The sequence below is a fragment of the Manacus candei genome, unplaced genomic scaffold (assembly GCF_025592945.1).
Source record: "Manacus candei isolate 608988 ecotype Guabito, Panama unplaced genomic scaffold, ASM2559294v1 h1tg000017l, whole genome shotgun sequence".
Taxonomy (NCBI): domain Eukaryota; kingdom Metazoa; phylum Chordata; class Aves; order Passeriformes; family Pipridae; genus Manacus; species Manacus candei.
The window spans coordinates 544,044-571,529 of NW_026138065.1; the positions used below are offsets into that span (position 1 = coordinate 544,044).

Sequence of the window (27,486 nt, forward strand, 5' to 3'; positions counted from 1 at the left end):
CGTTCGAGGCTGTTGTGGTGCTTTGTGTGATGTCCCATATACTCTGCTTTCGTCAGTGCCATTGGAGTTGTTTGTGGCATCTTGAATCTTCCTGAGAGGCAGCCAAGAATGATTTGATCTAGAACTTACAAGCTGAATTTTTTAGGTCAGGAAAAAAGAAATCAACACACTTCAGCTATTTTTTCAAGGTGTCAAGTGAATCTTTTGGGAAACTATCCTTGCTTTATTATTTCATCTGACAGCTGGGGACAAGGTGAGATTTTGGAAAGACTGAAATCTATTTGTACTTCACTGTAATAGACTTAAACCTAACACACACTCTCCCCTCAATATCTTCAGGTAATCCAAAGGAGTATCTGGATCATTATTGCAGGTGCAATTTGACAACTCATATCGTGGTTTAGCCCCAGCTGTCAACTAAACACCACACAGCTGTTTCTTCACTTCCCCCAAGCAGGATGGAGGAGAGAATGGGTTATGTATGGGTTTTAAAAGCATGTCACGAAAAGGAAGGTGCTAGCAGAGGCCACTGGGTAGTCTCACTTTCTGCCTTTTGTCCTATGAAGCAAGTTCTCAAAGTGTAAGAAAGCGAAATGTGCAGCTACAAGAATAGTTTTTCTTCTGCTTGCTCACATCTACAAAAATGTATTTTGAAAAACAATTTGGTTTACACTTGGGCTGAATTTCCAACAACAACTAAAAAGGCACTTGAAGAAGAATTTGGTTTGGAAAGACTCGACAGCCAATTAAGGGGTGGTATTCCAACTATATTTAGGATCTGGCCTACACATAGTTTGCTTCAATCTTGTCTAAGCTCCACCTCAACTTTTAAAAGTTCTCTCTAACAAAGGCAAATCCACAGCATCTGGGCACTGTCTTGGCACAAGGAGCTAGCAGGTCTCATTACTGAGTGAAGACTTGTAAAGGCAGAGTAGAAAAGACACTTTGTCAGCCTGTCAAAGGATAGCGATTGTTTTATTTATTGGTGACTTTAGCCATCATTGCTGAGGGTGCTCAGACAGCACAGGGCGGCCTTTGAGGTCATGGCTGTGGGTATGGGAGCAGCATCCAGCAGGCAGAGTCCTGTTGATCACTTGGCAACAGCATCCCCCAAAGAGCTCACAAGTAATTTCCCTGAGATACAAACCTGACTTTGTAGGCGTTATTTACAGACAAGGCCCCAGGCTTTGCTGTCCAGGTTTGCTCATGACCCACTTAATTCAGTATGTTCATGTTACCGTGAGGACAAAACCATAATTTGGCTGTCCTGTGTGTGAGTTAATGAGCTAATGCCTCTACAGAGCAGGTAAGCCAGGCACAGCCAATTCTTCTCAACAGAGTGCTTTCTGTGTTTCTTTTGGAGGTCTCTGTTACTGTCCCCTTTCCTCAAGTGGGCTTTACCCCTCAACATATAATGTAACCAAGTAGTTCGCCACGAAGAGCTACATCTTCATCTGACCTCCCACCATCTGGGGAGCCTTGACAGCACCTCAAGTCAATGAATGTGGGGTGGGAGATGATCACAAGACCTGTTTGAATCCCTAATTTGCAGTTCCGCAGTGGTACTGGGGACTGCACCCAAAAGATGCTGATCTGAGACCAAGTTTATTCCATAAATGGAGCAGAGAAGAAAACCTCACCATCTCATCCTTGTCCTTCAACAGATCCTTTGGTTCCCTAAGATTTCCTTACCAGGGTCATTGCTCCTTCCTGTTCTTTTAGCTGTTCATACTGAAGATGACAAGGGAGAGGGTGCAGCTCATCTTGCTTCTCACCAGCAGCCTGATTTTCTTTCCAGGACAAGTTCATGTGCTTAGCACAGTAAAGGTACATTCTACTAGAGCAGCTATTGGAATGAACAATCAGGCCTGGCTGAAGAATGGCAGCCATGTCTCTACTCATTTTCAACCCAACACTTTACTTTTAAAGCTTACCATTTTTCTGTAAGCATCAGTGTGGATTTTACTCTGAATGTCTTCTGGTGCAAAAGATTCCATTAGGCAACCTCTAAATCACAGCATTTATAAGCTCTGCTGCCTAATGGCTACGAAACTTGGACCTCATACAGGACCAAGATACAGGCTTAAACGCTCTTGGCAGGTCAGGACCTTACTGGGATGCCAACAAATCAAAAAGCATGTAACTGCCCTGAAAATAGCTTACTGTAGCTTTCCTGTAATGCCTGTCTCCAAAACGAATAAGGGAATGGAACAAAAAATTGATGGGGAAAGGAAAGAGTCTTCTGTCATTTTTGGACAGTTCAACTTCAGTGATATACCAGAGGTTTCTACAAGGGCCTGACCTCAGCCCTAGTTTCTCTTCTTACCAGAAGTGTAAAGAGTGCCAGTGACCTTGAAGTTCAGTGGGTCATTTGTCTCTTGAGCTTGTTCTCTGAAGCCCGATAACCAGAGCTGAAGGTAGTCTTTGAAAATCTCCCACTTGTAATAGGTTATGAGGATTGTTTTTGTTGCTGTAAAATGACAGCTGCTGTGAAAAGATGTGGTGGCAGGGTGCTGGGAGAAGAAGAAAAGGTGACGGAAGAAGGACCAAAGTTCAGATGGGAGGAGAAAATTCACCGTGTGGGTCCTCTCCACCCTGGCATTTCCAAGCTATGTGAGCTGAAGCACTGGCTCCACTAAGCTTGCTGGCAAAATTTATTCTGCCTTGGAGGAAGCCCGGACTTTATTACAGCTGTTTGTTATTAAAAGCTTGACTGAACATCCTGCTCTCCTTGTCACATTTTTCAGAGCTTACATCTGCCAAGAAAGAAACTTCTGATATGTGCCTATAAGCTTATGTTTAAGAAACCCTGCTCTGGCCTGAGTGTTGTACTGATCCCTTTCGGTTCTACCCCTGTTTGGCTGCAGCTCAGTTCCTCCAAGGCATAGAGTACTGCAAATTTTGTGGTCAGTAATTACAGCTTTTTTTTTTAACATCTCCATCCTGGAGAAACTGAGCTGCTGTCAGTGATTTAGGGCACCTAGGAGGGCACCTAGAAGCTCCCACCAGGCTGGCAGCAGTGCAGGCAGTGACCAGTGACCTGCAGTCTGAGACACACTGAGCTGGCTCCATAAACTGTCTGGCCAAGTCACTGCAAAAGTACCAAGAGGTGAGAGTTTCTTGGCCCACTGTCCTGCCAACACAGGAGTACTGCTTCTTGCTTGTCCTCTGTTTCATCCTCTCTGGCTCTCATCTCACCAAGACAATAGTTTTGCTGTCATGAAATGTCATGAAGTGTTTTATTAGTGAGAAAATGTGAAGTTGCAAGACATTTTAATAACATAGCTAGGCATCAGGGACTTTCTTTCACTGGGCCACACTTGGCATGTTAAATTACATGAAGATCCTGGCTGCTTTTCCTCCAGAAACCTCAAAAGGAGTTGAGAAAGGGGGGAAAAAATCCCAGATCAAGTAATTCTGAGTGCCCAATCTTTGGTCAAGTTGTACCATATCTCTACCATCAGCCTTAACACAAACTTTGAGTCAACCCACTAACTTTGGTGTCAAATCAACTGACTCTGTGGAAATCCCAGAACAGTTCCAAGGAAGCTTTTCATCACTAGGATTTCCCCAGTAACATCTCAGGAGCACCAATGACTAGGAACAAGCTTATCAAAGAGCAAAGTACCCTCCTATATGTTCTTTCCACCTGCTGGTTCAAAGCCAGTCCTGGCTGGGAGCAAGCAAATCTTGCTTATGAGTTAGATGAACCAGCTTCTACCCTGTAACCACATGCAGTTCCGTGTCTCTGATGCATCTGGCACCTCTCTTCCAGGAATGACATTCATTCTCCCCATTCCCAACATGGCATGAATGTGCCAAAGCACCAAGCCAGGTCCCTCAGACCTACAGCCAGTGATGGAGACCTCTCCCTGCCCAGACAGTCACTGGTCTAGGTCACTCCTAGTAGACAGCTGTCCATTTTGGGCTATCCAGGCTCTCCAGGGCTCAAGGAGAGGGTTGATGCTGATGGACAGAGCAGGAACCAAGAGCTGGCAAGGTGGGCACTAGCTTGCCAGCCTCCAGCCCAGCCTGCTCCCTGGGCTTGCCCTTTTAAAGGAATTTTTCCCCTCCCAGGCTGCCAGGTGACTCCCCAGCAGTACGGATTGTTATTGCAGCAGCAGCTTAGCAAAAGGCCCCGTGCCAGGACAGTACACTTTTTCTTAGAGGCATTTGGCTGTCAGTAGGTCATAACCCAGGCACCAGAGTCCACCTGCAGCCCACTGGTGCCATCCTTGACCTTTAGTGCAGAAAACTTTTCATTTTGAGCTGTTACTGGCTCCCCAGTTTTCTGCCTTACCCCCAAAGCCCCCACCCCTGCATCAAGCACTTCGGTGGAGAGGCCACAGGAAGGCTTCACCAGTACAGCAAAGTCTCCTAAAATTCTCACATATGTGCAAGCTTCTCACATATGCCTGGAAAATCAGGCACAGAAGTATTTGCAAAGCATGGACATTAAGAGACCACTGGATTTTTGTGGGCATTCTTCAAATATGTTATTTTCGTCTCTCCCTACATCTTTTTTTTTTTACTCCCTAAAGGGTGCAGAGCCCTACGATGTTCAGAGCCAGCTCTCAGTCCCTCTGCTGTCATCAGCCCAACTGCCAGGTCACCAGCTTCCCTCCACTTTTTCCTCAAACTGAAGCCCAGCTCTTTTCTCACTCCATTCCCTGAAGCCAAATGACTTTCACCAGTGTAGAGCCAGAAGAGTAGATGGAAAAACTGGGTTGTGATAGTAATGTCCTGGTAAGGCAAGTTACATGAAGATAAAAAACATCAAGAGTGGCTTCTGAATCTGGTCTCACAGGTTTTACCCAGCAGTTGGTGACCTCAGTTACAGAGGACTTCAACTGACATGAAAAAAATCCAAATCCCGACTCCTTTCAACTGTACAGATTCAGTTAAAATCCATAAAAACAACAGCACTGAGTCCTTTTTATTTCATTTGCAATGAGTCCCTCAGGGCATTACTTTTGCTAGAAATGCCATTAGCATTTACAGTTAAGTTCACTGGGAGGCTCTTCTGGTTTTAATTATATAGCCCTTATAATGCTTCCTCTGGCACTCTCTTAGTATGGAAAAAATGAGCCTAGGATGTAGAAAGATAAAAAAGCTATTAATTCTAGGGCTAACAATGCCAGATCAGTATAGTTACAAACAGATTCCTCTCTGTAACCCAGCCCAAACAGCTGGCTTTCAGTGTTCAGATAGCAATGCACCAAATATGACAAAAATGTCTTTATCTGGGAAAGCTAATTTTAGACACTTTTTTTTTTTGGCCAGGCAGTAGAAATACTTAGAGAAGAAATTATTAAATTTCCAATTAAAAAAATGTTTTTGTAGGATATATTGCTCCCAGTGTTTCAGAAGCAGCCTCCCCGCTACATCCATCACAGGGACTCTGGAGTGGTTGCTCAGCTATGCTGCTGCACCCAGCCAGCAGCACCCACCCATCCTGTCCCTTCTGCAGCTTCTCCCTGTCCCTGTAACACTACCAGCCGACAGACCATGATAGACCAGAGCTCTGTCTCTCTGGGTACTCCTAGGACAGGCAGCCCAGACTGCCCAGCACTCCGCTGAAACACCTGGACTTCAGGGAAGTTGCATTTGCCAGTGGCTTCCATGGAGCTGTGAGAGGTGATTGCCACTACCCACGGTGTCTCAGCTTCCAGACCAGCACTCACCCCACATCCTCACCCACCTTGGAGAGACGAAGGTCAAGCGCTGAACCGGTGGAGGAGCAAAACAGGTTCCTGCCTCACAAAAGCGGAAGACCCAGGCACCTCAGAGCTTCCCTCTGCCTCAAGATAGGGCTGAGATATTTCACAGTTTGAATGAAAAAAAAAAAAGGACCCAACTGCTCCAGCATCCTCCTGGCACTCAGGTGATGGAGCTCAGTCTCTGCTCTGCTCTCGCAGCTGAGCTGCCTGTTCATGGCTGAGACACTCCAAACCCACCCCAGTGAGGGCAGTGACTCTCTTGAAACAAGAGGACCAGATTCCTGCTGTCAGACTGGCTCAAAAAGAGTGGCAAGACATGCAAATGCATTCACCACACAGTTATGTAAGGAGAGTGATTATAACACAGTTAAAGAAAGAGGGAAAGCACATGGCACGTAAACAACTTGTTACTGGAGAGGTGCACTGAAAGATTTTTAATTGACCCAGAGCTCCTCTGTTTAAAAATTCATGGGCTTCAAGTTACTCTTGCCACATGTAAAATTGCTTTTGAGTTTAACAGCCTCAGCACTTGCAACCAACTACCCACAGAATGTGGCCAGTTCAAAACCCCTCATGAGTGGCTGATCCATTTTTGTGTAATGTTTCCATGCCCAGTCATTGCAGGAGACAGCACAACTCAAAATCAGTGGTAGTTGTAGGGAAGGTGCATTCACACTCCTGAAGAACACCAAGTGTCAACAGGATGTGAACTAGTATATACATGTATTTTCAAACTCAAGAAACTGGGGCTTAGAAATGCTCACTCTTAATAACAGCAACTGAAACATTGAAAATCTGCCAGTGGTTCTGCCTTCAGCAAAACTCCAAGGATCAGAGTCAGCTCCATCTGTCACATTGTTTCCAAAACAGACTGTGGCATAGCCCAGCTCTTTACTGTCCCTTTTGGCAGTAGTGCTGGGCTTCCACCCTGAAGCACCTCCTCTTGCTCCAGCGCTGAAGGGGTGATTGGGAATAGAAGCCATGGACAGCCAAGCTGCAGAGATTGAGGCAATGCTTGTGGTACACCTCTGCTCAAGTCTTTGTCTGCAAACTCAGCATGACCTCAGATTGCTAGCTTCATCTAGAGAAGCCCTCACAGGTTGTCCTGAAGGGATGCTGGTCATATGTGTGTGTAAAGCACATACAAGCCTAACGACAGTAACACTGACATTTGTTGTCATCTTTTGAGGACCAGCTAGATAAAGGCCTGTGAATTAGATTTTTTGCATATGAAATAGAAAATGAAATTAGAATATGAAAACTTCCTCCCCAAAGCGATTGCTAATAACCATGGTAAAGACAACGTGCTCATGGCCCTCATGGTCCTCATGGCCCATCTCAGCCTCAGTGAGATAGTGATGTCAGTCTTCCCCTTCCCAAATTACTCGCAGCCACAGTTCTTCACTGCGAAGAGCCAAGAGAGCACCCGTGCCTCAGCCGGCTGTATGAGGTGTAGCCCAGTAAATGAACTTGCCAATTTTATTATTACAGGACATCATTTGTTCCAGTGTTGAAGTTATTCCAGAGAACTTTTCTGCACTGAAATCCTTCAGATATTCTCTTGATAATGCAAAGTACATCAAGACTCCTGTTGTGAGACTTCCAGTGAAAGCAGTGGGCTCTGATCTTGGCATCACCTCCAGCCGGATGCCAGCACACAGCTCAAAGCATCATTTTAACCTCCTGAAAAGCTGCAAAAAACATCAGCTGAAGTCACTTCGAAGCAGCCTCATGGTGGGAAGTGCAAGAAACAGACCTTTGTAAGTCACTTGAGGTGGTGGCAAAGATGTCTTTCTGGATGTTAGATGAAGGTACAGGCAGAATAAATGTCCCCACGCAGTGATAGGCTCCAGTCGGCACCTGCACAGGAATACAGCTGTGATGTGAAATTGTGACTGGCCAGTTTACCACTAGCATTTCCCACACTGAGGTGTCCTGCAGAAGTGGCACCCACTGGTATGCAATAAAGGCAAGTCTTTGATGGAGGAATTCATTCTCAGTACAGTTTATGGAGAAACGTAAATTCTAAGTACACTTAAAAACAGAAAAGGTGGCCCCAGTTGCCAAACACACCTGAGAAAGATATTCCTATAGCCCTCAGGTGTTTCAGGACACTCACACATAGTGGGAACAGAGTTGATGAGGGATCTGGCACATCCCATCTGTGCATATGTGGTGGCCCTTTTTTGAGGAGGGCTTCCAAGCTCTCAGCAAGGGAACAGGGACCCTTTCTCCTTGATATCTCTATGCACTGTGTTGCTGGCAGGTGATTGCTGCCCTGAAATAGAAATGTGATCCAGCTTGGAAAACAGGGGCTTATTGTGCCTCCAAGGGAAGGCAGACTCGGCATTTCACCCATGCTTGTGCTGATGGCTGACACAAAGAGAAGTAGCACCTCCAAAATGCCTGTCATGGTGTGCACATGGGCCAGCTTTGGAGCCACTGTTGGATGCACTTCCTAGTCATGGATCTATAGCTTTTTATTTTTAACCTCCTTTGCAAACACAGCTAAATATCCTGCCCCTTGCCCGGAGACACTAACAAGGTTTCCCCACTAATGATGTCCCACTGAAGGTCAGTTTTGCAGCTTTCACAGCAATCTACAGAGCAGATCCCCTTGGCTCAGGGGAGCACTGCTGGGCTCTGAGAGTCACTCCACTGCAGAGTATGTCACCCTGGTGTGACAGCTGGCAGGGCCAGCTGGAGCATCATGCACTGACAATGCCAAAGTGTAACTGGCGCATCTAATTTTAGCCTCCAGAGCCCTGAAAGCCCTCTTGAGTTGCCCCATACCTTGATAAATCATTTAAGTCAATGCTGCTTGGCCTAAAGCTGGCTTTCAGATGGGAAAGGCTAACTGCTGAATGTTAAAAGGAATTGTTAATATTTTTAACATTTTTTACTGGAGCTAAAGGTGTCTGCCTTCAATAGTTACCCAGGGTGTCTGAGGCTTGCAGGGAATGGGAATTAAGGGAGACACAAAGAAGAGGCAAAAAATGCCTGGGATATTTTTGTTGTGCTGTCTGATGCAAACTTGACTGAGAAGAAATCTACATGTGCAATGTATATGCAGGGTGAAAGCTAAAAGCATGGAAAAAAGCAACAAATACCTGCAGGGTGCAGAGCATTCTTCAGGTCTACAGATGGAGGCCAGGAAAGCAGGTTCCTTGTTTCAAGAAGACCAAGCACCTTCTAGAGGCATTCACCACTTATACAGCAAAGGGACCAACTGGAAAAAAAAAGCATCTTACTGTGAGTTCTGTATTCACTGTTGCCTGCTTGGCCCAGCCACTTGGCTAATATTCAGAGGTTTGAAGTCAGGCTCCCATTTAGAGGCAAAACAAGTAGTGCGAGATTGATAGGTCTTTGTCATGACAGGGTTTGTTACACTGGCCACAGGGGGCTCTTCCTTACAGCCGCCTCACCAGGGTTCCCATGTGGATACACACATACATGCCTATGCCTTTCCCTTCAGAGGTCTATGAAACACATAGGAAATTTTTTGCCTGCCATGTTATGGAGTAATTGGAGAAACAGAATTTTGCCCTTGGGACAGAGGTGAGTCTGTGACTACAGGCAATTGTCTGTGCAGAGCAGGCTTGGGGGTTTGGTACAGTTTCCCAGTTAACTGTGAAATTGGATAATCCATGCATGGAGAACCAAAAGTTGGTTGTCAATACCTACAGGGGAGGAGCTGTGTCACTACTGGGGTTTGTTACTGAAGCCTTGTATAGAAGCTGTCCTACATGTAGATGAAAATACATGTGTGTGTCTCTGTGTGTGTGTGTGTGCATATACAATTATTTATATTACATATTTTATAAAATGTATATAAACCTAACTTAGCACACATATTGATATGCCTCTGAAGCAATAGAATTTGATATCTCCCTCCCTTGTTTGTGCATCTGGGAGGTGCCCAAAAGCAAAGAGGCTACAGAGAGGAAAGAAATACTGCTCACTCAAACAATGCAGCATTAGAAAACCAATGTTAGTTCTTCAAGGGTCTCAGCGACAAAATTCCCACTCTTGGGGTAGTTTAGTGTTAATGCTTTTCAAGAACTGGTTGTTAGTGATCAGGACACTACTAAATTAACAACTTTGGAGAGTTAATTGACCAAACACTCTCAATCATTTATTAGGGAAGGAAATCCCTGCCTGTAAACAAAGCCAGTATAGGGTTATTTCATGTCAGGAGCAGTAACAACACATCAAGACATTCACAAAACATGAGTTAGGGCCACTAAAATTATCAACAGAGTTTAGACTTCAAAAATAATAAATTGGGATTGATCTTTATTTGTGTTCCATTTTCTGAAGCCTTAAGGCCTGCTCAAATGCCATTTTATAGATATTCTCTGTAAACACAAAAGCTGAAACTTCCAGTAAAAAAGCTGACAAATTCACTTCCTCTGAGGCTTCTGGAGAAGACGAAATTCTATGTTACTGACAGCACAACTGTAAAGGATGCCAGCAGAAGGGAGCAGCACATTTGCTCCCTAGTGGTCTAGGCAAGCTATATTCCACCCAGTTAAGCCAGACTTGCAATGAAATGTTTGCGGACTGCAGTGTGAGCTGCTGAGGGAGCCATCACTGTCTCCTTGCAGACTCACCATCCCACACTCAGTTTCTTTTCCTCACACTGAATTACGTATCTTTTCCTCAGGGTTTATGCAAACTGCACAGTAAAACTTTTTCAGCTGTCCAGCCAGCCTTGCACCTGTTTTCAATCAAAATTATTCTACTGTAGCTCTTGTTGGCTCAGAAAAGTGCTTTGACAAGCTTGAAATTTCCTGCCTCAGGAAGGAATAACATCTCTCTAAAAGAGTGCCATGGATTCTGTTGGAGAGGTATTAACCATGAGCTGCAGAGAAGGCTGGACTTATTATAAGGATCAGAAACTTAAACAGCCTTTGTGATGGCAGGACTAAAGATGTCCGAGAGCTCCTGGCTCCAACATAAGACACAACTTGGCCACTGCCATTGTGGCAGCTTCCTTAAGCTTTTTTTCTTGTGCTCCAAAGTTTGCCTACCCCAGTTCAAGAAAACACAGCATATATGAGGTCCCTGTAAGGAATAAAGTCAGAGAGTCTCCATCTGAACCTGGTGGGGCAGAAGGCTAAACTGAGGCTGCAGCTGATTGTGACTTATCCACCCTCCTTTCCCCAGGGACAGGAAGAAACCCTCCCCAAAATGGGAGAAATATTTATGCAAGCTTCAATGTTGGAGAAGGAATATGTGAGGATGTCAGTTTCTGTATGATGGCCTGGAGAGTTTTGTCTCCATTATCCTTGACCTGTATCCTGATAAAACTTGCAGTAAGCTATTTATCAGGTAAATAGATAAACCAGCCATCATCATATCAACATATGGTGACAGTGACTGAGAGCTACCCTATTAATTGCTGACCCCATTTCTATTTCAGTCACTTGGCATGTCCTCTAGGAAATGAATGGGATCAGTCATGATAAGTCCATTTTCTGTAGCACCAGATAATCTGTTTTCAAGCTGGAGCAGATGCTGAGATGCCCACACTGGCAGCCTGCTGGATTACCAAGGGGGTTGTAGTGCAATGTGACTGCATCCCTGAAGATTTGTGTTGGTTCCCCCTTGTGCAATAAGTGGTTCTGCTACACTGTATTGTGTCCTAAAATACCTGCTGATATATCACAGAATGGGTCAGGTTGGAAGGAACCACAGTGGGTCATCTGGTCCAGCCTCCCTGCTCAAGCAGGGTCATCCCAGAGCACATGGCACAGGATTGTGTCCAGACAGTTCTTGAATATCTCCAGTGAGGGAGACTCCACAACCTGTCTGAGCAGTAAGGTCCCACACATTAATTCCTGAATGGTTGACAGCCTTGGATTTTGATGCTAAACTGATGCAGAAAGGCTTAGTATCTAACAACCAGAATAGACTGGAGAAAGGTAAATGCTATCTGAATTGCTCAAGGGTTTTTGAACCTTGATCTCCGATTTCTGGTCTTACCACTGGATAGGACACACTGAGGTGTGCTGGTAGGGGTCTTCTCAGTTCCCTGTGCTGGAGCTACTTGGTTTGTGCTGAAACAAAGCAGTTCTTTGAGAGGTCAAGATTGGTGAAAGGAGTCTGTAAGTATTTAAAAGTATGATTTGCTGGTCTTGCTAGTAGGACAAGGAGAACATTTGCCATAAAACACTTAGCCATCAAGAGGTGCAGAACCTGCGTCCCAGCAGTGGGTGCCCTGAGAGCTGTGCTGGAGCATTGAACACAGCTTTGCTCTCTAGCCCCAGCAGTGCTTAATGCTGCCCTGTGCAGACACAGCTGCAGCTGAGGGGCTGGAAGAGCCAGCTCTGTGCCCTCAGCCTTCTGCTAGCAGCCTAGGACTGCCACCCCCTTGAGCAGAGGCCAGCTCAGCTTGGACCCTGTCTACCAGAATCCCTTCCCAAAGCCTTGCACATGCCATCACCCTCACTCAGGCCCTGAGACAGCTCCTGGCACAGTCCCAGAAAACTGTGCATGTCTGAGCAAGGAGGGGAGCGGAAGATGTGGGTCTGAGGCATGGAGTGCCCTCCCAGAGCAGCCATTTTCCCTCGGGACATTTTGTTTTCACTTTATTTGTGTCCCTGGGACCTAGCTGCTTAGCAACTGGATAAAATTGTCACAAAATGCTGGCATTGCCCTCCTTACCAGGACAGGGGCTGGACTGTGTCCTTGGTGGGGCTGTCTGCCAGGCAAGGTGACCACATAGCACTCATGGGGGGACCCCATCCCTGTCCTTGTTCCCCATTGGGCTCTCTCAAAGCGCGAGGAAATTTGGCCCTCGTGCATGGCAAATGCCACACCGCAAGCAAGGCATGCAGGCAGCTCTGCCTGCTCTGGCTGCTTGCAACCCAGGGACAGATGAAATATGGACACTCTTCAGATCAGAGTGGATAAATGCTTTTTCCTCTCTGAAGGACCAGAGAAAAAAGCATACTTGAAATATTCTCCTGAATTATCTGAAAATATCCACCATTTCTGACTATATTTTTGGAGAAGATGGGGATGAATACACCATCTCACTTTGGTTCAGGGCGTTTTAACTAGAAAAACCAGAAAAAATGGCAACGAAGAGTTATGGCTAAATATTCTTTGGACCAGAAGAACGTGTCTGATGCCTGCTGCTGTCCTTACCCGGTTTGAGTCCTCTGCCTCTGCAGATAATACTCAAAGAGGTTTCCAGGCTGCCCAGGAGGCCAAATCCTGCTCAGCAGAGCTCACTTCCCTTGCAAGGTCACGCAAAGGGCGAGGGATGAAAATTAGAGATTTTAGGAGAGCAGTTGATACACACTTGCCCTTATAAGTGGCTGACGTGCAAAAGATAGTTGTTGGCAATTGCTGACAGTTTGCATGTTTACCTCAGTCAGCAAGTATTTATAATTAATTTTTAAAATGTTGAAGTTCCGGCCTTGCTGGGAACATTACAAACTGCCCTCAGCATTCTGATGTGCTTCCAAAACATATACTGCCACAAGTCAAAAAGCTCAAAGACTCAAATATTTTGAGGGGGGGGGGGCAAGAGGGTGCAGTGGGGAGATAATGCAGTTGAAATGAAAATTATTTAGATAACTTGATATCTATTCACAAATATTTAATTTTCATGACTGGAAGCAACCACAACTGTTGTAAATGGGATGAACTGCCACATGACTTTTAGCATCTCCGCTTCCTGATGTCACAGCACCACAATATGGAGGATTTGCAGCAGAGGGATGCCCAGACTTCACCTTTTTTTCTCTCCCACCCTCTTGCCCCCCCACAATGCCTCACACACCCTCTGTGCTCACACATGAGTGTGCAGGCCCCCGAAAGACCTAGAGAGGCTTAAAATAGACCTGTAAAAAAAAATAAATTATTTTCTGAGCCAACTATTGCTGCCGAAGATGCAGCATTGCTGAGCCACTCCCTAGGAGTTTTTGAGAAAACATGGGGTGCTTCTGTCTAAAACGTTTATCGACAGTTTCTGTCTCTGCATGGAGAAATGGCAGAATGCAATTTCTCTGTTTTTCAGTTTCTTTACATTTTTATGGCTGTTCTTTGTGGTAGTTTTCACTAACTAGATCCCTTCTGGCCTCAGCAACAGGTTGGGAAGAAAATCTACTTCAAGAGAAGAAAATGCCATTGACAAATCTACCATCAGGGTGGTTAGGGTAGTGGAGGTGGCTGAGATTGGGCTAAACTCCAAATGAATACCCTTTCAAAAGGCTTGAGGGGCACAGACAACCAGTTCTGGGGCAGCAGCCAGCCCCTGCTAACATCTGAACTGAGGCTTTAGCAGCAGGTTTGGAGCAAGATTTTTCATTCTGTGAGGTAGTGGAGAGCAGGCTCAGATTGCAATCCTGTAATTAAGCAATTCCTACTTTTTTCCAGCAGTATAATTATGATGAATGACTCTCATGTTCCCCATTAATGTTGCTATTAGCAGACAGGCAGGCCTTCCCAGCATGAGTGAGTTCATGCTAACAGGGTCTGTGTGTACCACATTAGGGAATGTATCACTCACATAGCTTTCAGAGCACCGTAAGTGATTTGCCATAGCTCCTATAATGCAACAGAGCCAAACATACCTACATCTCACACCAGAGAAGGCAGCAAGATCTAGCTTTAAGTTCAAAATCCTTGATTAAAGGAAAAGAAGAACTGCAAGCCCAAACTCCTGCTTCTGGGCACTGAGTTGTGCTCCTGCTCAAACACTGGGTGGGTCCTATGCTGAAAAGGACCATCATGTTCAGATAGGGCTGTGAAGTCAAATGTCTCGCTTGCCCACTCAGTCACTCATGTGAACAGTATAATAGCAGACTGAAAAAAACACCTTACCAGGGATTATGTAATCCTCCATCTTCACGTGCACTTACTTCTAAGGTTACTTTTTAAGATGGACGTCATTCCAATGCAGAAAGAAAATGGTCTAGCACACAGGACAACAGGGAGCAGTTGCTGTCCTTCACCTTGATGTTAGCAAGGGTTTCAGCACAGAGCATTCATAACATCCTTATGACCTATAGTTGTGGGATAGGGACTCTGCTGCAACAGACTCTGAGTGGCCATGGGATAGTGAAGTTGTACGTACAGGTTTCAATGTGCTGAACATCCTTACATTAACTCTGCTGTGGCTATGGGTGTTGTGTAGCCCCAAGGTAGGACAGGGACTTGGTTCTCTGCAGAGAGCTAGTTGGCCAGGAAAGACACTTGACTCTTAAAGGACTCAGATGTTACCTTTCAAGTTCCTTGTCATACAGTCAGCAGTCAACTACTCCAAGTGGGCAGAAAACTCTCCAGGGTGTTTTTTTTCTTAAATGCGTGAGTTTTCTTTTGAACACAGAGGAAAATTTTGCCTGTGCCTCGTCGCTTTCACCTCAATATTTATCACATTCTTATAGCAATTCTGTTTCCACAAGACAATCCCAGCTCTGTGGAGAGGAACAGAAAGCTACTCTGGTGATGCCAGGTATTGAGACACCTCTTTTTCTGCATGCTTGTGAGTGATGCTATATTACAACAAATTTGTATCCACATCTAAGCTTGCACAATGAACCAATTATGGATCTGTGATTTTTTGTTTCAAGTATGTGCCTGAATGTTTACAGTCTAGATTTTCATCCAAACTTTCACAAATTTAGACAGCTCTCTCTGGTGCTGTCAAAAAGGCATGAAATCAGCACATCTGAAAATCAATATACCTCATGGGGCTGAGTACCTCAGTTAATCAAATACTGCAACCATCAGCTTTTGATCAGCTTCCAGAGTATTTTCTGCATAGTTACAAGATTATAATTGTTAGAAAAAAGAAAATAGGTATTTTAAACACCACAATTCCTATGTTTTTTCATTGTTTGAACTTCACCTTTACAGTAGCTTGACTTTCCTTCCAGAACTGCTTATTAGATCTAAATGTAGAGAAAACAAAACCCTGCCTGTCTCAGTGGACAGTAGGGAATGCAAGTCTAGCCTAGAGCCACCTGTTTCACTGCAAGAAAGGTTTTAGAAAACAAACTGATTGACTGATTTAGAAAACAGTTGATTCATTATAAAATAGACATAAGTTATGAAGATAATCATGGAAACAAATCCTATGAAGACCTCTTGAGTCCCTTGTTGCTCTTACTGTTATGTTTTAAGTCAGCACTGGCTACCCACATCACATGAATGACACTGCATAAGTCACAGATGCAAAATAGCAATAGCTGCAGAGATCAGGACCTTACCAACAGGCACATTTAATTAATCTAAAATTATTATAGTTGCTCTTCTGGAGCATGATTGATGAGGGACATAGTCTCAGACTGTCTGGAGGAAAATGGCCCCATGCAAGAGCTCACTGTCTCAGAGGCCATGTATTTCTCTGAAGATGAAGACAATGTGTGTGCAGCTCTGCAGAGATTGGCCTATGGGACATGCTCTGGCCACAGAGCAAAGTGTGAAGCAGAGAAACTTTGTTGTTAGCAGAGGAAGGACTAAGGAAAGGTGAGATGCAACAACTTTTCCCTAAATTAAATCTGTGATGAATGTCAAATCTTAGCTCCAGCATTCTTCTAAGGAAGTGTGGACCAGGGACTTTTGTCAAAACTATTCAAAGGTGAGTTTTCACCCATACATACCCTAATCTTCCTTTATACACAGTTCACCAGACTGAAATTCATATGGCTACAACAGGGTACTCATTATGCAGCCACACAGTATGCCTGGAAATAAATTCCAAACTGAACAAAGTTTTGTGCAGCTTTTATTTTCAAAAGAACCTTACAGCAAACTGCAGCCAAGCAGCAATAAAGACTTTTAATCACCGTAGTCTGTGCTGTGCTGAAACTGAATACAATCCTATTTTATAAAAATTGTGGTCACTCAGGAACATCAGTTTCAGTCAGCTTGAGAAGCATGTGTGCCCTATCCCAGTGACAAATCCAGTATCAGGCTTTACCAAAACCAAAAACGTGATCTGACTGTTGAACTCATCAACAGGGCTGGAGACCAGAAAGGGTGGGCAGCATGCATGTTCCTCTGCATGAAATCTCCTGGTAAAGTTTGCATGTAATGGGGACCTCAGCTGTTGGGGCAGAAGTCTGAGCAGCAATGTTGCAAGAAACTCCCGGCATCCAAGTCAGACTTCTTCAGATGTTCATTGCCAGATTGATAAACTAGTATCAGAAGAAAGATCAATTGTACAATAAATGATTTCAGGCCCTTCTCCCTTCCCATCTCTTTCACCAAATTAAGAGACATTCAAAAGCAGTGCCTTTCTCTGAATTGACCCCATGCAGGCAAAAAGAGACACCTCAGCCAGCATTTACTTTTGTGTTTGGAAGGAAGAAGGCAGAACTCTCCAACTACTAGATGCTGGTAACAGCAGTGATTTTGTTTGCATTGCAGCAGTCCACACAGGCTCCCACATTTCTTTTGCCTGGAAATTTATTGTGCCTCACCCCAGGAAGCTTTGAGTTAGTAAAATGAGAGATGGGTCATATGCAACAGGGAGACAAAGAGAGCACAAGGAAATAAAAAACCTGTGCTGAGCAGTATAAGAAGCAGATGATGGATATGCACAGGACAGGCTGATATGAAGTCCTAGGGGATTCAGGGAGAGTGAAAGACCCCCCCCTTCCCCATCTGCTCCTTCCCCTTTCCCCCACTGAAACCTGGCAGCTAAGGAAGTAAAAAATGCAGAGAATCTAGAAAGGGACATGGGAAGCTGTCAATATGCCACAGGGCAAGGAAGGAAGGAAATAGCATGGAGGAGATGTAATCAGTGTGTAGGCTGTAAAATTCCAGCCCTGCTGAAACCTATGGCTGATACCCTCTGCACTCCCACAGACATAGATGTCACCTGAAGTGTCATGCAGAAATACTCCAGTTCTTACAAGAGGACAAAGCTCTAGAGAAATCCCATCATTTTGTCAGTGTTTATGAATCTGTGCTCATACCTCGCCTATATTCAGGTTAATGAACTCCGTGTTTTTCACACTCAGTGCTTGGAATACTCCTGAAATGAAAAACAGGACACCAGTGCTATAAATACACCTCATTCATATTCATACACGAGCTCTCCATCCCACAATGACGAGTGGCCATGCCAAGGAGAGGAAAGGCCTGGCGCAAAGGCGGCTTGCTTAGGATTGCTTGGTGCTGGTAGCTGCTCTGACAAAGCAAGTCCTTGCAAGAGGAAATGTCTTGCTTACTTAAGGCCTTTGTGCAAGTCTCACCTCAGGACTTTTCTGGAAGAGGTGTCCTGATTGTGCTAAACAGTCAGATTTAGATGATTCTCCAAAATGAAGCCAAGTAAGTTGCATTTCTTTATATATCTTATTTAACTTTTATCTCTCAGTATCTTAATACTTCTATTGCTACAGATTGAATCAGAATATAAAGAGAAGAACAAAACAAAAAAGAATCAGTCAAGAAAGTTGACTTTGCTTGTCATTGAGTGAGTTGTGTTTTATTTGAATTTGGAGCTGCAATAATGATCACTTCAGCATATATCCAGCCATTTTACCTATCTCTACTACTGCTGCTCCGGAACGAGTGTGACCCTGTGCACAAATAAACTGAGACCTAGGGTGCCTTGATGTACAGGGAAATGTATCTGCAGCCAAAAGTGGACAAGTTACCTAAAAGGTACAGGAGATACCTGCCCAAATGCATGTCAATTGTCTCTTTACATGAGGCACAAGAAATACTTGAACCTTGAACTTCTGTGATCCCAAATTAAGCTCCCGAGTGAGCCACAAGAAGGGCTATAACATGGACTTTACCAGCATTCTTCACATGCCTTCTACATTACTGCAGAGTTTGTGAAGCAAGCTCTATTCACATGGGGAAATTTTTCATTAGCAGCAGAACATTTTCACTTTACAGGAGAAAAGCCATCCTAAAAGCAAATGCTAAACAGAGCTCCTTTCTGTTAGTCATGTACACACTTCATCTTGGATATTTTGCAACACACTCAACAACAGCCGAAAGTGGAACTTTTTTTCTTTCAAAGGGGAAGAAATTCCAGAGGAAGAAGATACTCACGACTTGCATTCTCTAGGCGAATTAAGCAGTTCAGAAAATCATCAAATTCAATCTGGAACTGTTCATCTGAGTATCGGAGGACAATGAGTTGCAGCAGGTAGTTGTTGAGTTGGTACCCTTCCCAAAGACACACACACACAGAAAAAGTGAGCAACCTTGTAGGCCGGGGGGAATCGGCATATCTCTGTTAACTAATCTTGAAAACCAGTTAGTGGGAGGATACTCTGTGGCACACATCCCTCTGGAAAACAATCTGACCACAAAGGTCTTTAAGCTTGCAATGAGTAATAAACTCTGAACAAGAAATTTTGCAGTCAGTGCAGTTTCTATTCCATTCCTGTTGTGATGTATGAGACCATTCTACCTTCTTGAAATTTGGAGGGATTTCTGCAAAACTATGTGCTTTAATAAAAATAACTTGGGATGAAATACTAATTCAGTGAGTGCTCTTCCTAACAAGCATCTTACTCACTATTCCTTCAACTCTTCAGTGCAGATGGACTGTGAAGTGGTTTGTTTCAGAGTATAAATACCCTGCACATGTTGAGTTTAGCAGAGCTCAAGATTTCCCTGACTGACTGCCCTGCAGGATTGGGGATACCTGGGCTAATATTAGTCTGCTCAATGTGCCCAGGTCCTCTCTGGAGTCTAAACCTCCCCTGTGTTCAGGAGCACTTGGCCTTGTAACTGAATTCTGTTCTCTTTACCCACAGCTGATCTGCCAGATAAAATGCAGTACTTGTCTCACCTGCAGCTTTAAGAGCACCACGAAGCTCGTAAGAGGACATGGAGCCAGATTTATCGAAGTCAAATTGAAGAAAGATACTCTGTTATGAAAGGAGCACATGGGAAGCTCAGTATTGGAATATGAAAGGGAGCACAGATATGGCATGGAAAGGCAAGGTGTTTCTCTCTAACTGCATAGTATAAGCATTTAAGAAAGCTGACAAGACCTTGGTCTAGATCCAGTCTGATTTTATAATTGAGGAGCAAATCTCAGTCTCAATTCTCTTTGTCATATGAATAGGTCATTGTGACTTAAACAAGTTCTGACAAATCCAAAAGCTAAGAAATTATGAGTTGCTCTTCATTAAAAATTCCATTCTTTAAAAAAAGGTGACGCTATTTAGAAAGAATGTATTTTTCTTTGTCTTTTAACTGTAAACTGACAAATTCTCTTAATCTCCTTTTAAGTTTTTCTCCATAATTCTGAACACTGGAGACAAATTGTTTAACATGAAGCTAAGATTGTCACTTACTCATTTACTTCTAGGTGTAAAATATCTGAATAGCCACATTCATGGTACTACCAAGAGAACTAGTCAAACAGTTTGAATTTTTATCTAAATTTTAAACAATTTTTAAGTTGGAGTTAAATTACATCCTTTCAATGAGACAACAAATATGACTCTCCTTTGGAATATGAGTTATTTAATAATGTTGTCACATTCAGCCTAAAATTTTCCAGCAAATATACTTGCAGATCTTCCTACAGGACCCAAGGATTTCTCAAGCCCCCTTGTTAAAAAACAATATGTCCTTTGTAAAAAGACATGTGGCATTAGTACCCAGAAAAAGTGTTTGCCTTCTCTGATGGACTAGACAAGAAACAAAGAACTGCATATTTTGAATGTTTTGGTGAAGCACAAATTCAGAAAAACCTATTAATGGCCATAAGGAAATAATTATGATGTCTGTATTTGAATATTCAGTCTGTGGCCTGATTCTGCATACTGCCTGATTACTGCCATATACAGTGAAAATGTGCTTAAAATTAGAATCAATACTTTCCCAGACTTTGGTACAGTTGACTCCTGAGAGATCGGTAATGAAAATGCAGTGACTTAGGAAATCACTGTTTCCACTAGTCATGAATCATCACTTTCTTCTTCTGTACAACAGCAGTAATGGAAACTCCTTAAGTTTCATTTTGATTGGCTTGCTTATTAGTGTCCATTGCATTCTTTATCCCAAACATAGTTGATTTGCTTACAAAAATCTCTGTTATTTCCAGAAAACCATTACGGTTTAGCATCAGGGAAAGCTAAGAATGTCTTTGATTATCCAAAACAAGCCCCCATGCTTTTAAAACATTTGTTTTGTGTTAAAATTCAAGGCTTGTAAACACTCTTGTCTCTTTTTTTGTCTGCACATACATAATAAACTATGCAGGAAGTAACTCATGAAATGAAGAAATAGATACAATGAATAATGTCACCTACTATCCATTTCTTCATTTTTTCCCAGAAAACTTTGAACTCACTGAATTCCAGTTTCCCATTGCCGTTGGTCTGGTAATCTGAACTAAGGAAAAGGACTTGTTATATGAAGGTCCAAATTCTGTCTGAACTTATCAGCATTGTTCCTTCAAGCAGAAAATGTAAAGTTGACTGGAAAGCCTATGGTGCTGCTGAAATTGGTATTGTGATTTCTCATGATGTACAGCTCCAGCAGCTTCAGTCATGGCTGTGGCTGTGATACTTGAGGAACATTATGTGATATAAAAACACAGCTGAGCAATTCAGACTTCATAGGAGGAAGAAAGACAGATTGTTCTAAGGCAAGAACAGCTTTGGATGTAAATGGGATATAAATGATTCAGAGAATTAAATTACCTGATTAAAACAAATTGCAACTGTACCCAAAGGAGTTAGTCAACCAATGTGCTATTCAGTATTTTTATCTAGAAACCAGACTCTGTTGCAATAGCTCAACCAAAAATTAATGGGAGTGGTGGGGTAAGGCTGGTGAGATCTAGTCCTTATGACCTGAAATAAATGTCTGTATAGCAGTTCTGAGAGACAGTGATTAGATCTGGTTGGCCTTTCCCCTTCCTGAAGTGTGTGTGACTTATTTTACTGAGTTACTGATGTCCCCCAAAGCACAGTTCACTTGCAGGATGGGGCACCTGCTCTGAAATGCTAAATAATGAATGGTCCCATTCCACCTCCCTTTTCCATCTTGCTAGGACAAAGCCCTCGCTCAGAAGGACACTAGCTCAGCAAGCATTCACAGAAGTCAAAACGTGTCAAGTGGTGTCTAGTTAATGCCTGCTGTTATTTAAGCATCTACACTAGTGACATTATTGAGGGCACCCACAGATCCCAAGAACATTATCACTTCTGCAAAGACTCTGTCTTTTTACCCAGCCAGGCTTTTCTTCTTGGAGTCAGGTAGAACTCTGTCCCTGCTCCTCACTGCAACATGGTGACTGTTGCCAAGGAATTCGGTAGCATGTGACACAGAAGAGACTCTGCCAGCATTGACTTGGGTTTGCATTTGTCCTTGTGCTCCAAATAGCATGTCCAGAATGGGGTGGTTGTGTCTGCATTCCTTGTGCTTCCAAAGCAGAGGAAGAGATACCTCCCCATTTGTTCAAAACTATGCAGAAATTTGCTTGGAAGCATTGCAAATCATGGAAACTATTTAGTTATATCCTAAATAGTAAACCTAGGACTCCTGCCATGCTCCTGGGTCAAGTGCAGACCCTGGCTCTGTGCCAATACCATGTAAGGATGAGATGTGAACATGGACCAGCTCCCTACTGAGGCTTGGTTTCTAAGGGAGGAAATTTAGGACTGGTCCCCTGTTTCTCACTGCATGTGCAGGGTGACTGGTCTGCACTGAATTTCAATATTACAGACACAGCTTTAACAGGATAGTTTTGTCTGTTTTGATTTTCTATTAGAAATGTCTGAGAGGATGTTACCTCTGTCATGGACTGGAGCAACAAAATCAAAAGATAAGAACATCTCAGCTGAACAAGCAAAACCTAAACCAAATGTTAGATACTTGCTTTGTTAGGACTCTATCTGTTTTGTCTCACATGTAACGAAATTGTTTATTGGGAAAGCGTACTGCAAAAATAGCTCTACCTGAGGAGAAGCCATATTAAGCAAACTCAACAGGCACCAGAACATTGCAAAGGACGAATCTGGTGGGGAAGTACCAGGGCTGTGATTCATCTCATCTAATGTCTGAGTAGTCATTTAGCATCCCTCAGTTAGGTACACCCAGAACAATTAATTACACCATCCTTTTCGCTATCTACAAAGGAAGTCTAGAAAGCTAGCTTAGATGTAGACACCTACACCACAAATGCCTAAATTTGGACAGATAACTCTCGCCCACATGTCTGTTTCCTGGAGTCCCAGAATCTAGCTGAAAGACCAGATTTTCCAGTTTTTAGACTTGTTGTCAAAAAAGCCACAGCTTTGATACCAGCAATTCTGAACACTCTGCTGAACCTTAATTTCTGAGCCATAACTTACATGCACAACTCTGTCTGGTAATTTAATTCTCCAGACAACAGACTTGAATTATGTCTTCTAGGCATTTTTCAGATAAACCACAGCTTGAAAAAGTGCACTGTTCTATACAGAAGTAACTTGAGATCTACTAAAGGTGCTCAGCATTAAAGCATCTGCACCTAAGTCTGCAGTAGAAAACAGTCTATCTTGAAATTGCTAACCGCACATTTCTAAAATAAAAATCAAGATATAACTTTCACACATTTTTTTCTTTGGGTAATGTTCTGCCATGACATTACCAAATTCACCTCTGATACCCATGACAGGTAATGCTATGGACAACTATACTCAGTATTCATTTAGCCTCACAAGCACTTATTTGAAAGGATACATCCATAAGAGAAATGATATTTCGGCATGAAATAAGACTTAAGTTCTTGAATTTGATGTTCTTTGCTGAAAAAGAACAATAATAGGAAAAGAAATCATTGGGCAAAGATGTCTTTTATGAACTGAAAGTAGAAAACAGGATTCATGAGCAGAGACAGCTGACTATTAGTCCTCATTGTAGGAGGACCTGTGCACTGGAAGATGAAGGCAGCTCTCATTACAGAGAAATCATAGCCAGAAAGAAGATGTATTTACTGAAGACATGACAGGAAATATCATCCTGTCCAAATCAGGAGTTAAGGTTTAGAGAGTAACAGATTTCCCATTCTACAAAGGGCCTGTAGCAAGGTCATGAACTACATCAAGGTCTTAAAAGTTGCAGCCCAGTCAGTGCCTGCCTCTTCCCAGCAGAGCAGTAGTGCAACAGAAAGCCGGTCTCACTGAGCTGACATGGATCTTGCTGGAGGCAGGGCAAGCTCGTGGTTAGATCATGGACCAGATGTTTTCCTGGCTCTGCCCTGGCTGGCTGGAGAACATCAGGCAGGGGTTGTAGCACAGCCTTTATTTTTCTATTTGCAAATTAATTTAATTATAGCTTTTATAAAGTTCTGTACAGCTCCTAACTTAGAAGTTATCAGCACTTACTTTTCTTTAGTACAGCATTCAGAACATATTCAAGTTCTTCTGCAGATATCTCCATGTCCTAACGTAAAAAAAAAAAAAAATTAAGAATAAAGTGAAGCATCTGTCACTTGAATGTTTCTGTAATCAAACATACCAAAAACCTCAGAAAACACAAACATCACCCATCTGTACTTCGTCGTAACTCAGGAAAAGAAAACCATACAAAACCCAGAAAAGGCTAAACTGAAGAACTGGCAAAATACAGAGAGTGCTGCTGTGCATAAGTCTGTCTGCAGGAGATGTGCTGATTCAAAGAAAAATCAACTGCAGTGGAACATTAAAACAGGTAGGCTCCCTCAGACTTTGAGTTCTAGATTTGGTCATCCTGCTTGCTCACCAGGGACTGCACCCTTCTCCACCTAGACATAAGGCATGATGACATCTGCTGCCCAAACAATACACTACAACTAAACATACTACTCCCAAAAAACGACAGTTTTGTTTCACCTGGCACTATGTGGGAGCAGAAGTTTCCCCTCTTTCTACATCTTGTTCTGACCCGCAAGGGTTGTGCACTCACCTTTCCTGAAATCTGCTCAAACAGTGCCCGGAACTGCTTTTCTTCTTCAGTTTCTTCCGGGCTTGGTGTTGGGTGCAGAGGCTGAAACACCAACCACGCAGGTTACTATGAGAATTGTAAAACATGACATTTCTCCTGCACATAGCCCCTCTGTGCACTGGACCAGAGTACATCTTAAAATAAGGGTACATATGCTCCTGAACATCTCTAGATCTGAGGCCTCCCAGTCATCTAGCTGCCCAAGAGGAGTCTCACCCCCTCGTTTCCTTCACCTGGGTGAGTGTGTAGTGTGCCATTGCCTCGGCCATATCAAAAACAACAGCACCCATCCTGGAAAACACCTCTCCTCTCATCCCACTCCTGCACCATTCTGTTTCCCTGGTCCTCCAACAACCACAGCTCTACTGAGCTCTCTCCAGTGGCATCATCCTGGGACCTCTCACTCTTCTTGAGAGCACCAGCCAGAAGAGGCTGCACTTCAGCATATTAACCCAGCACCATCCTGAGCCTAGAAATACTTTCAGTTGGCTGCCAGCTGAGTGCCTCAGTGCAGCTGTGAGAGCATAGAGTCCAAGCTTCAGTCTACACCAATGAACGCAGAAGTGGAATAGTGTACAGCCACTGCTATGGTCGGGGTGACCATGTGGACAGAGAGAGGAAAAAGAAGGTAACAGCACAGCACAGGAGGCAAAGAATCGAGCTTTGTTTTCTCTACCCATAGAAGATGCAACATGGGTGCTGTTTAGTGCACTCTAGAATGCCCTGGTGACACTGCTTGGATGCTCACACATTTTATGACCGTATGTATGTTCCCCACTTCCTTATGCTCAAGTTAGGATGCAGTCCCTTAATGACACTGGCACAGGTGAACAGATTTATTTTGCCACTGAACACGGTCCTGAGATCCCAGAAATGAAGATGCACTTGTTTAGCTGGTCCCTGGAGGAGAGTTTTACTAAAGAGGGACAAATGAGATCTTGGCTTAGCTTGTTTCCACGGAAAGGCACACCACAATTAATGGTTTATTTGCAGGGATACTCTTAAACAGGAGCTGACTCAGACTCAGCTGCAATTAGTGCTCAGCAGGCAGACCAAGCCATTCAAAACCAAAAAGAATTTATTCATTTCAGTAGGCACGTTCATGTGCAAGCATTCCCTCTCAAGCCCTAAAGATACTGAGAAGTAAAATAAAGTTATTTGTATACAAAAGGAATGTAGTTCCAGTGCTAATGAGTGTGCTTTCACTGCACACATGGTGGCTGACACCCACCTCTAATGCTGGCTGACACTGACTGCCTTGAAGTGGGTGCAGAAGGCTAACGATTATGATTTTGATTGTTACAGCTCTTTTACCATATTCAGCAGAGCTGAATATTTCAGTGACATACACAAAGCTGGCAATTGTGTAACATTCCTGTGAAATGAACGTGTTTTAGCCAAAGACAGTAAAAGCAATGTATGCCGGCTTCTGCTGAGCTATTCTCTTGCTATTTTCAGTCTGTAGACTTACCTCAGGGAGATCAATGGCAACATTTTCATCTAGATCCCTGGAGAAAACAAAACCTTATTCGGTATATGAAGACATTCAACATCTGCTTGGGGTGGAAGCTTGCCTATTGCATTTTCCAGAGGTAAATGATAAAACAGCTTCTTTTACTGAACAGGTTCAGTTTAGATAAAATTCATCACGAAATCAGACTTTAGCACTGTTTAAATTTTAGTATAAACCCCTGAAACAGACTTTAAGCATGACTCCAAGAGAGCACAGCTGTGCTTGTTGTCTGCTAAAGAATTCATCATCATCATCATGGCTAGGCTTTGCGAACGAAGATTTGGGAAGGACGATAAAGAATTAATAACATTCCTTATTCATTGTGAACACACTTTTTCCTCAACACCCTTTTTTAATATAAAATTGTCCTTCGGACAAACTGGGAGGAAACAAAGAGGAAGCAAACACTGCTGCATACACAGATTCCCAAACAGTATCAGGCAGCTAGCAATGCTTCCTTGTGAAGCTTACAGCAGATTCACCATGGCACACCCTATTTCCCTACCTCCTAAACTCCTCTCAAAAAAAAGTCAGGTTTAGGAAAAATGGGCAAATGCAGAAAACCCCCAAACCATCAGGACCTGCCATGCCAGGTTTCTGCTGTAGGGCTGGGTGCCCAGCAGCCAGACTCTCCCCAGCAGCCACCAATCCCATGTGCAAGGGAGCACTGGAGGGCCCAGGGCTTCTTGCTGACTTACTCAGTGATGGCCTTCTTTTCAGAGAAAATCCTCAGGCAGAAATCCGCCTCCTGGTGTGGCTCAAACGTGGTCGGAATAAGAATGTAATCACCTGGTGGCAGCTTGAATCGGTTGGATACTTCCCTTAAATTAATGTAGGTTTTGCTCCTGGCCTTGGAGGGGTGGTACCTGAAGAAGTCTTTGTCCAAGTGTCCCTCTCTGCCGGGGCTCTAGGAGGAGACAACAGGCAATGCTGCACTAGCCAGGGTGTGCTGGAGGCTATACTTGCCCCTTTCCTAATCACAAAGGGAAACCCTTCCTGACACTCACTCCCCACTGCGATCCTGACTCTCATCCCCTCACCCAGGTGCTCACAGCAATGTAGCTCCCACCTTACAGCAAGGATCTATTATCAGTGTGCTTTCCCACACAGAAGGCAGTCTCAGATGACTTTGGGACATTGTCTTTCTACTTATACATTCCCTGTCATTAAATGTCACCATCCCAGACAGGGTGTCACAGAGCAGTAACAACAGACTTGCCAATCTCAATCTCACTCAGTGACAGGCATCCTTGTGTGTAATGTGCCCCAAGAGGCTCAGAAGAAGCAACATCTCCTCTCTGTGAGCCAGGCAGGGAATAACAGAATCATGGGCCTGAGGAG

General features: G+C 43.7%; 1 protein-coding gene across 5 annotated transcripts in view; it reads right to left on the reverse strand.

Moving 5' to 3' along the window:
- Positions 1-5,781: 5,781 nt before the first annotated feature.
- The window catches only part of CAPN9 (calpain 9), a 38,406-nt gene continuing 16,701 nt past the window's right edge, over positions 5,782-27,486 (reverse strand). The window contains exons 11-21 of one of the 5 annotated variants that reach the window (XR_007903958.1): positions 26,844-27,052; positions 26,104-26,140; positions 24,594-24,674; positions 24,035-24,092; positions 23,391-23,455; positions 20,972-21,040; positions 19,498-19,576; positions 18,750-18,866; positions 17,660-17,718; positions 8,831-8,949; positions 5,782-7,998 (exon numbers count right to left, since the gene is read on the reverse strand). Coding sequence is in view for 4 of the 5 variants with exons in the window: in XM_051783515.1 (XP_051639475.1) it covers positions 15,116-15,151; positions 17,660-17,718; positions 18,750-18,866; positions 19,498-19,576; positions 20,972-21,040; positions 23,391-23,455; positions 24,035-24,092; positions 24,594-24,674; positions 26,104-26,140; positions 26,844-27,052 (810 nt within the window). In the remaining variant the exon portion in view is untranslated. Of the gene's footprint in view, positions 7,999-8,656; positions 8,950-14,431; positions 15,152-16,274; positions 16,877-17,659; positions 17,719-18,749; positions 18,867-19,497; positions 19,577-20,971; positions 21,041-23,390; positions 23,456-24,034; positions 24,093-24,593; positions 24,675-26,103; positions 26,141-26,843; positions 27,053-27,486 lie in introns of those variants that run through there. The other 4 variants (XM_051783517.1, XM_051783515.1, XM_051783516.1 and 1 more) reach the window with 4 other exon arrangements.